At 41.4% G+C, this 12,827-nt stretch overlaps 1 protein-coding gene across 10 annotated transcripts in view; it reads left to right on the plus strand.

The window, feature by feature from the left end:
* The first annotated feature begins 1,434 nt into the window (after positions 1-1,434).
* LOC131120067 (uncharacterized) overlaps positions 1,435-12,827 on the plus strand; it is a 66,767-nt gene continuing 55,374 nt past the window's right edge. For 8 of the 10 annotated variants that reach the window (XR_013629312.1, XM_078794277.1, XM_078794281.1 and 5 more), the window contains exon 1: positions 1,436-1,667. Coding sequence is in view for 9 of the 10 variants with exons in the window: in XM_078794277.1 (XP_078650403.1) it covers positions 1,542-1,667 (126 nt within the window). In the remaining variant the exon portion in view is untranslated. Of the gene's footprint in view, positions 1,668-12,827 lie in introns of all 10 variants that reach the window. The other 2 variants (XM_078794278.1, XM_078794283.1) reach the window with 1 other exon arrangement.

Consider the following 12,827-nt stretch of genomic DNA (forward strand, 5'->3'; position numbering starts at 1 on the left):
AAATTACCCAATTAAATGACCCAACAGGCTCAACCCAGCGGTTGGGTCAAAAAAATAACCCAGCATTTTTAAGAGTGTGGGCCACACCGTTTTAATTCTCAGTGCTTAGAGTCGTTTCTTGTTGATCATCGTCAGTTGTTTCCAGATCCGACCGTGATAACTGAATTTTCGTGAAGTAGGAATCAATATAAATGAATTGAATACTTTTGGGGCATGTTCTCCCCGGGTTTTCTCCGGGTACTCCGGTTTCCTCCCACATTCCAAAAACATGCTAGGTTAATTAGCGACTCCAAATTGTCCATAGGTATGAATGTGAGTGTGAATGGTTGTTTGTCTATATATGCCCTGTGATTGTCTGGCCACCAGTCCAGGGTGTACCCCGCCTCTCGCCCGAAGACAGCTGGGATAGGCTCCAGCACCCCCTGCGACCCTCGTGAGGATAAGCAGTAGAAAATGAATGAATGAATGAATATATTTGTAGCTGTTTATGACCTTTTTTTGTCATCATTAGAGCCCTGTAGACATGAAATAACACCCCTATGGTCACCTTTATACTTGTATTACCCAATATAGTAGACCTAATCATCAAAAATAACCCATCTTAGACAGAAATAATACTCACACATTAGCAATGAGAGCGTACTTCCTGTTTGGCTACGGTCCTATCAGTGTAACGTTATGGACACCTAGAGACCAGTCTTCATGTACTATTACGTACTAAGACGATAAAGCTGCGGTTATCATGGCAAAAATGCCACATCAAGACTGACTGCTTGTTTGGATGACTGTGTATTGCATAATCATCCACATCCCAGGTGAGCTGGAGCCTATCCCGGCGGGACTACACCCTGGACTGGTCGGTAAATTTGCCTTTTAGCATGTCCTACTCACTGTTTGTCCCGCCCCCTATCGGTCTCTAGGAGGCAGGGGTGCCATGGAAGATCCACAGTCAAGTAGGCGGGACATGATGTGATGGTATTCTGCAGCTTTGGCGCCCTCATCTCTTTACCGGGATGTCAAGGAGCAGTGACGGCAAAGGATGCAGCACAGAGGAAGACTAGGATGATGCATGGATAAAAAATAAAAAAAAGAGGGGGATCTGCAGCAGGAAGAACCACGTACGCTTCCAAACGGCGTGACCAGTCTCCGGGAGCAACGTGGAGCGAGCGAGCGAGGGAGGGGTAGGGAAAGAGGGAAGAGTGGAGGAGGGGAGGGCAGGCAATTCAGCGCAGTGCGAGCGGACCGGATGAGTGGCAGCATCAGCACCACTAGCTGTAGCATCTTCCTCTGCTGCTGCTGCCTGAGGCTGGCGTGTGACTTGTGGCTACCGTAGCATCTCCACATAGAGATCTGCACATAACGACAAACAAAAAAAAAAAGACACACGCACACACATGCATGCAGAAGGGGGGTTGTAAGTGACGAGGGAGGGTGGCAGGGAAGGGGTGGGGGGGGGCTCCGGTTAACGACTGGTGGGGCTGGAGCAACGGCGACAGGAGTAGCAGCAGCAGTGTAGCAGCAGTAGCAGCGGCACCACCACCATGGCGCAAGCCGCCAAGCAGCTCCGGAAGACCAAGGACCTCGCGGAGGCCGCCGCCCAGGAGCAGAGGGAGAAGGAGGAGGAGAAGATCAAAAAGAGGAATCGATCCAGAGACCGCAGGCGTAAGGTAGGCTGCCTCTGGGGACAGGGGAGGTGACGGCATCCCCATGTCTCTTTTTTTTTTTCACCCCCCCATCCATCTCCCTAGCAGTGTGTTTCTCTGCGTCTGTCATGCCTGATTGGTGAGCATCCAGTTACACATGCATAATTACCCACTTGGTCCGTGGGCCTCAGCTGGTGTGGATGTAGGGAGGATTGTTCCGCCAGTGACGGGCTGGTGCCTTTAATGTCAAGCATTTTCATCTGATTGCAGGCACATCCGGCAATGTAGCACTTTAATGCTATCCACCTGCAGCGGCGGTGTTACCCCTGCATTGGTTGCCATATTTCACATATATATTTCAATATGGCCTTTCCGTGTGGTTACATTCTCTACATTTCAATTTCCAACCTGGTATAAAATGTCTCCTGTATCCCTGACACTCACTGGGCATGCCTTCAGGTGAACATTTTATGAGGTTTGCACTGCCCGGGCACTCAACCTTGCCAGACATGAAATGATTCATGAGAATGAATATTGCATAATTTAAAAATCCTTGTCAGTTGGATTAGAATCGGAAGTTTTTCAAATGCAGTTCAGTGTATATATCCTTTTGTGTGAAACAATGACATGTGTGTGTGTGTGTGTGTGTTAAAGACAGGGTTGTACATTTTGGGTTTTCCACCAGAATCATTGATCAATCAAATATCATTTCCAGCCCTTAACTCACATTTTTTTTGTAACAATATCTCAACTCTTGATTGCTCTACTCAATGGTAGCTCAGACCCGGTCCCAACTACTAAGCCGTCTGGGTCATGAAGTATAGAAACCTTTGCCGACACATCCGGTACGGTCTTACGGAATTAGAATCTCCAAACAAAAAGCCAGTGAAAGACTTGCTACCACCATAAACACAGTGAAAGACTGCGCTATACCTCGGATTAAAGTAACAAATGATGCCAGTTCCTTCTCCATAGCAAGCGTCCGCTGTGTAAAGACTTGTAGAATGTCTCAGGAATTGTTGTATAGCCAACAAATGTGGAGCATTGAGTTCATTTTGTAGGTTCTACAAGAAGAAAATTACTTCCCCTGGGATGTTAGCCAAAAAGGGAATCTTGTTCATTCGAAATAACCAAGCTAGAACACAATGAATCTTAGCCATGTTGATGTCAAGCACTAAGGAGATTGTTCCTTGCAAAGGGAGATCCTCATGTTTTTGGGATATTAGATAAGTCAAATTAACGTTGCTGTAAATCAAACTGGAATACGAAATATTGTAGCTTCTTCTGTGGTGACAAAAGAAATGTTATTAGAAGTGTGGACAGAATCCAATGTTGTGTGTTTATACAGTAAAGTCTCGTTATATCGATATTCTCGGGAGTCGGAAAAAATATCGATATAACCGGACTGTCGATATATCCGATCCTGCGCCGAACTGCATTAAAAGTGGGCAATAATGCACTCAACATTGTTCTATACTATAGAACAATGTCGAGCAGCTTAAATCAATCTTTGCTTAAGGATTTCAATACCAAAAAAGAACACGGCGAACGGCTGCTTCCAGTCAACTTTATTTTTCACACTTCCACCACCAGAGCGCAGCACACACAGCGATTCTCGCACTTCCTGGTTCACAAGTCATGCTCAACCCGCCCCACATAGCTGGCCAAACACATGCCTGCAACAGAAGAACCAGGAAGTTCTTTTTTGGTATTGAAATCCTCAAGCAAAGATTGATTTAAGCTGCTTTTGTATCGATATAAGCAGACCAAATTGGCTGGCGGGAGATGAAAAGGGCATCGTAGTAACCGGATTATCATAATAACCGGGTATCGTACTAACGGAGCTAATTATATCATAAAAGACTAGAAATTTGCCGGGAAATGAAAATAGTGTCGTAATAAGTAGTAATTCGTTATAACCGATATCGATATAACGAGACTTTACTGTATATGCACTACCGCTCAAGAGTTTGGGAACACTTGCAAATTTGTTTGTTTTCCAAAGAAAAACACATTTTCATGCATTTCACAAACATTTTTATCCATTTCACAAATAATTAAAATTAATCAGATGATTTTCAAAGATCAATGTACATTTTTGCATAAAGGCCTACTATCAACAACTGTCAGTCCTCTGTGTCAATCTCCTGGTATGGCTGCTAATCCAAGTTCATCATTTTATAAGGCTAATAGATTATTAGAAACCCATATAAAAATTCTCTTACCATGCTGTTAACTACTCCCTTCAGAGAGCAGCACAAACTGGGTCTAACAAGGACAGAAAAACGCTGCACAACTGTGCAAGAAGACAAATATCTGAGAGTGTGTAGTTTAAGACAAAGACGCCTCACAGGTCGTCACCTGGCAGCTGTACTAAATAGTACCCATCAAACACCAGGGTCAGTATCAACCTGCGTCAGGTGAAGCGGTAACTTCAGGATGCTGGACTTAATGGCAGGACTGCCAAGAAAAATCCATATCTCAGACTGGCCAAAAAAATGTCCAAGTGATCCCAAATATGTCCCATGTATATCAATGTCCCTTATTTCTGTCTCCCCTTTCTTTTGTCATGCCATGGTTTCCTCCCACATTCCAAAAACATGCTAGGTTAATTAGCGACTCCAAATTGTCCATAGGTATGAATGTGAGTGTGAATGGTTGTTTGTCTATATGTGCTCTGTGATTGGCTGGCCACCAGTCCAGGGTGTACCTTGCCTCTCACCCGAAGACAGCTGGGATAGGCTCCAGCACCCCCGCGACCCTTGTGAGGATAAGCGGTAGAAAATGAATGTTCAGGGCCACGGGCACCAGGAGCCCATACCAGCTGACATTATGCAAAAAGTGGTCAGTATAGAATATTATAGTATAAAGAGATGAAAGTGACGTTGTTGGGGTATTTCTACATTTCCCTGTCATCTGTAGGATGAAGTAATCTGTCAAATATCTTGTCGCTGCGGTTCTGCGCTCTCAAGCTATGCACTTAATCCAATGGAGCTGATGTTCTTCTAATGGATAGTGTGTGCTCTTTGTGCATGTCTGGGGCTTCAGGGCACCTTTCTGCTTTTATGTCAGCTTATGGATAGCTTGCCAAAGATGTCTTCTGGCGTTCTTCTGGTGCACAAGACAAAAACTTACTGTTAACAGTATGTGTATGATTGTGCTTGTCGTGGGCCGCTCAGTCAGGAGAGGTCAGGAGATAGAAGCTCAAGCATGATGGTGGATGCAGTTATTACGTTGGTCTTGTTGTGGTGACTGATAGGACTCTTATGAACAGTAGGTTTTATCTGCTTTTCTTCAGTCCTGTTGTGTGAAAGATTAAAAAAAATGTGTTAGACCAGCTTTAAATAGCGATAGAGATGAATAGACATGACATGGATTATTCCTGTAAGCAACAGAAACAAGTGGCAGGAGAGTGTAGGACGGTGCCTTTCCCAGCCCTTTGAGTAAAGGGAGGACAGGATGGAGTCAAGGTCGCGCGGAGCAAAGCAGCACTCAGTCCAAAGCCCAAAGCAGCCATAAGCTATATTTGCCTGGCAGCCTAGGATTACACTGCACCTTAGACTACACATCGCTTCTGTGTTATTGTATCTGATCATGTGATTCCAGGAAGGAAGCCTGCTTCCTTTTATGGCATGATGCAGACATTGGCACTATTACAAGTTCTATCTGGAGACCAAAGTGACAGGGGCGTCACTGGGTTCTGAGGACAGGGGGGGCTTAGCCCCCTGGAGATGCGCAGGATATGAATGAATGTAGTAGACATTCAAAAAATAAAATGAAAAAAAAATCCAAAAAACAAATAAGGAACAAGAAACTTTCCCACTTTTGGACAGATTTAGTAGAGATACTCAATAGTTTTAGGCCACCATTAAATGTACACAAGTACACACAATCTACACTGCAAAACCGCTGCTCAAGCTCTGCAACCATTCTGATCAATGATATAATAATCATTATTATATTACTAATTATTACTATCATCATTATTCTTCTTTTGATTATTACTACTACTACTACTACTAGTAGTAGGCTAGTATTAGCCTGCTTATTGGCTTGTTTATTAGCCTGCTTTTGCCCTATTATATGAAATTTGTCAGAGAAAAAAATTTTTAATCAATAATAAATATTAAATTATTAAAATAGGCCTAATGACGCCACTGCAAAACGATAATGACAGTGGTTTTCTCCCGTCATTAATATTATTTGTCAGTGCTTTTTTTAAGTGTCTCGGATTCTGGTATACTTCCTGTATCAGCATGGCCTGGATGCAGGTTTGAGACGCACGGGACTGAAGCAATCATGTGACTGTAACATGTAAACACACGTGCAACAGAAGCCTCTCTGGTGCAATCACGTATAATTTGACTTACCAGTTGGATCAACTGAGAAAAACAGCAAAGCAAGGATGTTCATGGCATTGGACGACCAGCCATTTTGGTTGCTGTGCATTTTATACTTATGAATTATCATACAATCTTAGGGTGAAAAATATGTTTCCTACCAGAAAGTTTTAAGGCAAATTTTCAGAAAAAATTTATAATAATAATTAGTTTGACTCCGGTTTCCTCCCACATTCCAAAAAACATGCTCGGTTAATTGGCAAGTCCAAATTGTCCATAGGTATGAATGTGAGTGTGAATGGTTGTTTGTCTATATGTGCCCTGTGATTGGCTGGCCACCAGTCCAGGGTGTACCCCGCCTCTCGCCTGAAGACAGCTGGGATAGGCTCCAGCACCCCCGCGACCCTCGTGAGGAAAAAGCGGTAGAAAATGAATGAATGAATTCATTAATTAGTTTGACTGAAAATCTGCAGAAATGCTGAAATGCCGAATCAGCAATTTAAACAAACAAACCTATAAAGCAGCTAAGCAATTTGAAATATTGCATTGATGTTGAAAACACAAGTAAAAATACTATTATGTTCTAAAATATATTTTTTTGTAAAAGCGGTGTTGTCTTATATTCAGGGTCGTCTTATATTCGGGTCAATTTGGTGTTATACACCAGTGAGGCAATTTTGCTCATATATGAAGAATCCTTTGACTTTGTTTTCAGTATTGATCAATACGTTGATATTTCCCGCTCCTGTGAAAAGCCAAAGTGTGACTAAGAGTACAGAGTACAGAAAAGGCTGATCCAAACGTGCACTCATTGTGATCTCACATGGCCGCCTGTACTCGCTAATCAGAGCATCCATCACCATTGTTAGCAAGGCCAAACAGCACCAAACTGTGGCACATAGAGGGAGAGGTAGAAGCTGTAAATCATGTGACAAAGTTTATTATAACCCCGGGGTCAGGTGACAGGCAGCCTGAGGTGACTGATGTAACCACGGAGATTACAGGACGACAGTGCACGTTACGGGATGATGGAGGCATGAGAAGATGGACGAGTGCCTTGATGTTGATGAGCCATCTTAACTGGCGGCCTGGTTATACAGCTGGACATGAATTGGTTGGGGGGGGGGGGGGGGGGGTTGTTGTTGCCCGAGCAGTGTACTGAAACCGCTCCGTGGGTCTAGATTTATTTGGAGGGTGCTGTAACTCACAGCATCCCTTAATGCAGGGGTCTAAACTCAATTTACCTGGGGGCCACTGGAGCTAGGGTCTGGGCAAGACCCTCATCAGGTTTTCCCAAAAAAAAAAAAACGCATTTATTAAAAACAGAAAAATATACAAACTTTTTCAGTGCTTTGGTTCCAATTTTCTACAATAAAAGCTCTGATAAAACATTCCACTGTTCTCAAATATCTTCATTTTTATTTTTCTGCACAAAATAACATGAAAAATAAATAAACAAATCAAGAATAAATAAAAATCAATTGATCAGTAATAAATAAATATAATAATAATAATAAAACTGCAAATAATAAAAACTTAAGAAACCACATATAGTTGGTGGGTAGACAAATGATTTTTTTCAGATTAAAATGAACAAAGCATTATTAGAGCCCTGTAGACATGACAAAACACGACTATAGTCACATTTATACTCTTTTTATTTACAACATATTGCGCAACTGCAGGGTCTTGAGACACATGCTAACTCGCAAACTAGAGAGCTAGCCACCTAAACGGTAGCCTTCAAGTTATTTCCTTTAAACATAAATAGCCAAAAACTTACCACTTCCACACGGATAGGGAGGATAACTATTAACAGTTATTTAACCTTTAACATGAACATTAATCAAACGTAATAATAAAAATAATAATACCATACAGCATCCATATCAAACTTTCATATCAAGGTGGGGCCCTCAAACTAGTGTCCCGCGGGCCACATTTGGCCCGCGGGCCGCATGTTTGAGCCCACTGCCTTACTGGAACTTGACTGGGAGAGCTGGAATTGCACTCCCTTGAGCGTCATTAGAATGGACTTCTCAAAGAAAACTTGGAAAACACGTCTAACTTACATAATTGGCCTACATGCGGGATATACCCAGTGCTAATGATTCATCATAGGTCATTAGCAAAGTCAGGATGAGTGAGCACTGTTAATTCCAAAGAATCATTATAAAGCAGAGTGAAAGTGATACAGACACACATACACACACATTTAGAAGCGGAGCTGGGCATTATGTAAGGAAATTAGCACTATTCAAGGTCTGTGTGGATCATGTGACCTGCAGAAGCCTGCTTATGCACCAAAACAGCAGCTTGCGGACACACCCTGACTCCAATGCAGAATGGGGATGTGATAATGGATGTTAGGCCCGGGGTCCATGGGTGGGTCCGAACCGGGCTGTGGAAAGGATTCAGGAGCAATAATTAAAAAAAGACACCTTTGTAAAAATAGTTCTATAATTAGTTGTCCATTTGAGGATATACAGTAAAGTCTCGTTATATCGATATTGTCGGGAATTGGAAAAAATATCGATATAACCGGACTGTCGATATATCCGATCCTGCGCCGAACTGCATTAAAAGTGGGCAATAATGCACTCGACATTGTTCTATAGTATAGAACAATACAAAAAAATATATAATACCAAAAAAGAACACGGCGAACGGCTGCTTCCAGTCAACTTTATTTTTCACACTTCCACCACCAGAGCACAGCACACACAGCGATTCCCGCACTTCCTGGTTCACAGGTCATGCTCAACCCGCCCCACATAGCTGGCCAAACACATGCCTGCAACAGAAGAACCAGGAAGTTCTTTTTTGGTATTGAAATCCTTAATCAAAGATTGATTTAAGCTGCTTTTGTATCGATATAAGCAGACCAAATTGGCTGGCGGGAGATGAAAAGGGCATCGTAGTAACCGGATTATCATAATAACCGGGTATCGTACTAACGGAACTAATTATATCATAAAAGACTAGAAATTTGCCGGGAAATGAAAATAGTATCGTAATAAGCAGTAATTTGTTATAACCGATATCGATATAACGAGACTTTACTGTATGTTTAAAAAATCTCTATTGTCTGGACTGTTGGAGTCCACAAATGAAATCACTTTGCCGTCAATTCAATTGTCCTGAACTGAGCTGCAGCCCAAGTATCATCGTGGACTGAACGTTTTCTGGCAAGTGTCACTTTTATTGCCGTCATGCACGCATATAATAACGCATGTATGGTTTCATTTAATCCTTTCAGCCATTATTGATTGGTTATTGAATGATGGGCCATTTAATCTGTCGTCTGGCTGCAATCCCATTGACACATTACCTTCTTTTTCATTAAGAGGACACTTGAAAAGCACATCCGAGTGAATAGGAAGAGGAAGTAGCTCATGTGATGTAGTCCCACAGTGAAAATAGACACAATATCAAAACATCAGCAGTTTCCAAACAATGCAGCCAATGTCGGCTGCCGTTCTTGTCGTTCGTGTCACTTTGCAACGTTTGCATCCGCAGCCAGGCTGTGAACGCGACACAAGGAGACAGCTCTCCTGAGTCGACTCTCGAACCTTGTCACCCCTCTCCGACTTGACTTGACACTCTAATTCCCTCCCGAGTGGAAATGACTTTGTGTTATTATGACCAAGGCATGCATGTGACAAAAACATACTACTTTTTTAGATCATAAATCATTTCTCAGTCTCTCTTTAGTACAATACATGACATGGAAAATGATGCATACACAGTGCTAGTAATACTGTATATATATTTCTATATTCAGACATGTACAGTACTGTATATATATATATTTTATACAGTATGGCTGCATAATACTGTATTGCTGTGATGTAAAGCAGTCAGACATTGCATTGAAAAATCCGTGTTGCATTTGTAAATACTTCATTTCTAATTCAATTTTAAACTGACAGGAGAATAGCACGGAGCAAATGTTTGTTTTTGCACCGCACACAACTTCAGCACTTCTTTCCAACAGCCGTATTCATCTCAGTATTGGGCTTCCCATTCCACTCCCTTTACTTCATTTGGTTCCTGGGTACTTTTATTAGTTTTGCTATGGTCTGGTCATGGTTTAGAGAATGGTAGTGGTTTTAGAACGTGAATATCGCATGTTCACACCTGTTCAACTCATCATGTCTGAAAAGGATGTTGGGTCTGGCCGCTTTACCAATCTCAGCTAAAAATGTATTGTATTTGGAGTCAATACAGATAGTTGCAATTTCAGAGAGTGGTCAGCCACCCAACCAAGGTGCAGCGACGTCCAAGCGGTCTTGAAAGTGAAGTGATCAGCATACCTCCCATTAACTGTTTGTTGGGTATTGTTCTGATCTGGTTTCAAGGAGACAGGAAGTTGATCCATAATGACTGTGTGAGAGAGATTATTGAAAAAATTATTCCAACTGAAAGGCCTCGTGATCTCTGTTAAGAATTGGTGCAAAGATGTTGCGGTACCAAAACAGAGTGGAAAATATTCCATTCCTAACAAGGAGTAGGAAGCGGCAGAGCTTATTTAATTATACCCCTTTGTGGAAACTTAACAATTCTTGATAGGTTGTTCAGTAACTGTGTTCAACTTGTTTACCAAAACAGAGTGTAAAATATTCCATTCCTAACAAGGAGTAGGAAGCGGCAGAGCTTATTTAATTATACCCCTTCGTTGAAACTTAACAATTCTTGATAGGTTGTTCAGTAACTGTGTTCAACTTGTTAGCATGTTAGCATGTTAGCAGTAGTATCTGGCATAAGACCTGCATGTGGAGCCCAGACACCATTGCATTGTTTGTGCGTGTTTCCCATTCAATCCCACCACATCGGTTTGTTATGGTGAAGAGGGCGTTGGGGACATGTTAGAGAGTCTCTCTCACCCGGGTTAGGAATACCTCTGGATTTACCAGGAGGAGCTGGACCAAGGAACCAGGGAAGGGGAAGTCTGGGTGGATGCATACATAGCATTCACAGCATGTTATGACATAAAATATACTGTTTAATGTCTCCGGAAGCTTTGTGTGTAGGAACTACTGAGTACTTCATAGGTTGTGCCACAAATGTCTGTAAATACAGGGATCAGAAACGATTAAAAGTTTATGTCTTAAATCTGCTGTCAGCCCGAGCCCAAGTGACTCATCATTCGGTTCTTAATAGTCGCGGCAGATGAGCTACAAGCCAGCATGTCCCATAGTTCATTTACCTCCCGTAGACCAACTGTAACATCCACAAATGGATCACCAGGAGCTTCGGAAGCAGCTGATGAGACTTCCGGTAAGAGTATTTGTTACACAATTCAAGTCCAAGCACCGTTAAACCTGGTCTGGTCTGAAATATTCCATTTGCGGGTGCGTCTGCTGATGACATTGATAGATTGTTATGGATGTGTTGCTTGTGCACCAGCCGTTGCAAATGGTAATTTACTGCCGGGTGTGCACATTTAGCCTCATTAAACTGACGTGGGGATTTTTCTCATCAGATGACCAGAGTGCCAATTGCCTCGTCCTTTTGCCTGTATCCTTCCACCTTCCTCTAAAACAATGTCAATGTTGACCCCAGGCTATTCAAATAGCAATATATATATATGAAGAGCTTGCAACCAAAAGGCGCTAAATCCAATTTTCACTAAGTTGCATGTTTTTCATGAGTTTAATAGACCTCTGTCATGTGTATCCAAATCACATATTTTGGTCTTGAAATCATTTTTAAAAATATGAAAAAAAGTGATATGAAATTTATGCTTTCAACCAAAAGGCGCTATTTCCATTTCAGATTTCAACCAAAAGGAGCTAAATCCCTTTCTTTATTCTTTATTCTGATTGGCCCAAGTTTCCCATCTATTGATAATCTGACCAATCAGAGAGAAGAATACAATTGGCACTGCACATACAGAAAGCCAGTATCAGTGCGCATCCTGTTTTGTTTGTGTACATTAAGTACACGTATGATAGTTACAGTATGTTATGCAATTCAGGAGAACACAAATTGTGTTTTTACAGTATTCTGTAACATGGAAGTTTTTTTTACGCCATAAAAGGCATGTCTCTACCTTGACACCTCCAACTTTCATGGGAAACATTATTTTACTTGTACTAAAAAACATACAATGTAAAGAGTTTGTAATGAGATGATTTTTGTCACTGTCACCTTCATGGTGCAGTCAAATATGAGCACTGCTTTTAATAACATTTTTATTAATTTAATTAATAATAATTATTTTGTATTGTATGTTGAGAATGGCTTCTGTGTTGTAATTATTTTATTAGCATAGCACATTAAAGCACCTTACATTCTTTTACAACAATGCCATTGAAGAAGTTAAAGGTGACTTCAAATTTATTTCAGCCAAAAAGCGCTAAATCCATCATTTCAGCCAAAAGGCGCTAAATCCATCATTTCAGCCAAAAGGCACTAAATCCGAAAAAAAATAATAAAAAAAATATATAAAATACATGGTGTGTGCAGGATTTTTATAGCATGCATTTTTATGACCTATATTGATAGCTCTTTCATTTGCAATATAGACTTGATGACCAAATAGATTGATATGTGCGTAATTAAAAATCATTGATTTTCTCAAAATCAGTCACAATGGATTTAGCGCCTTTTGGTTGCAAGCTCTTCATATGTTAAAATAGTACTATAACACCCCTGATAACAATATAAGTAGATCTTTTTGTTGCCTCCGCAGCATCAGGAGTGAATCAAGCTCAAATAAAAGAAGGGCTCTTCTGTTGTCCATTTGTTCAGTAAACAATCAGGTCAGGTCCATTGGAAACATCCATTATTGCTCCAAGCACAGAAGAGGAGGTTGAGTAATACAATAAATGTAACCACG

Source organism: Doryrhamphus excisus, linkage group LG10 (genome assembly GCF_037039965.1).
Source record: "Doryrhamphus excisus strain RoL-2023G ecotype Guam linkage group LG10, RoL_Dexc_Guam_v1.1, whole genome shotgun sequence".
NCBI lineage: Eukaryota > Metazoa > Chordata > Actinopteri > Syngnathiformes > Syngnathidae > Doryrhamphus > Doryrhamphus excisus.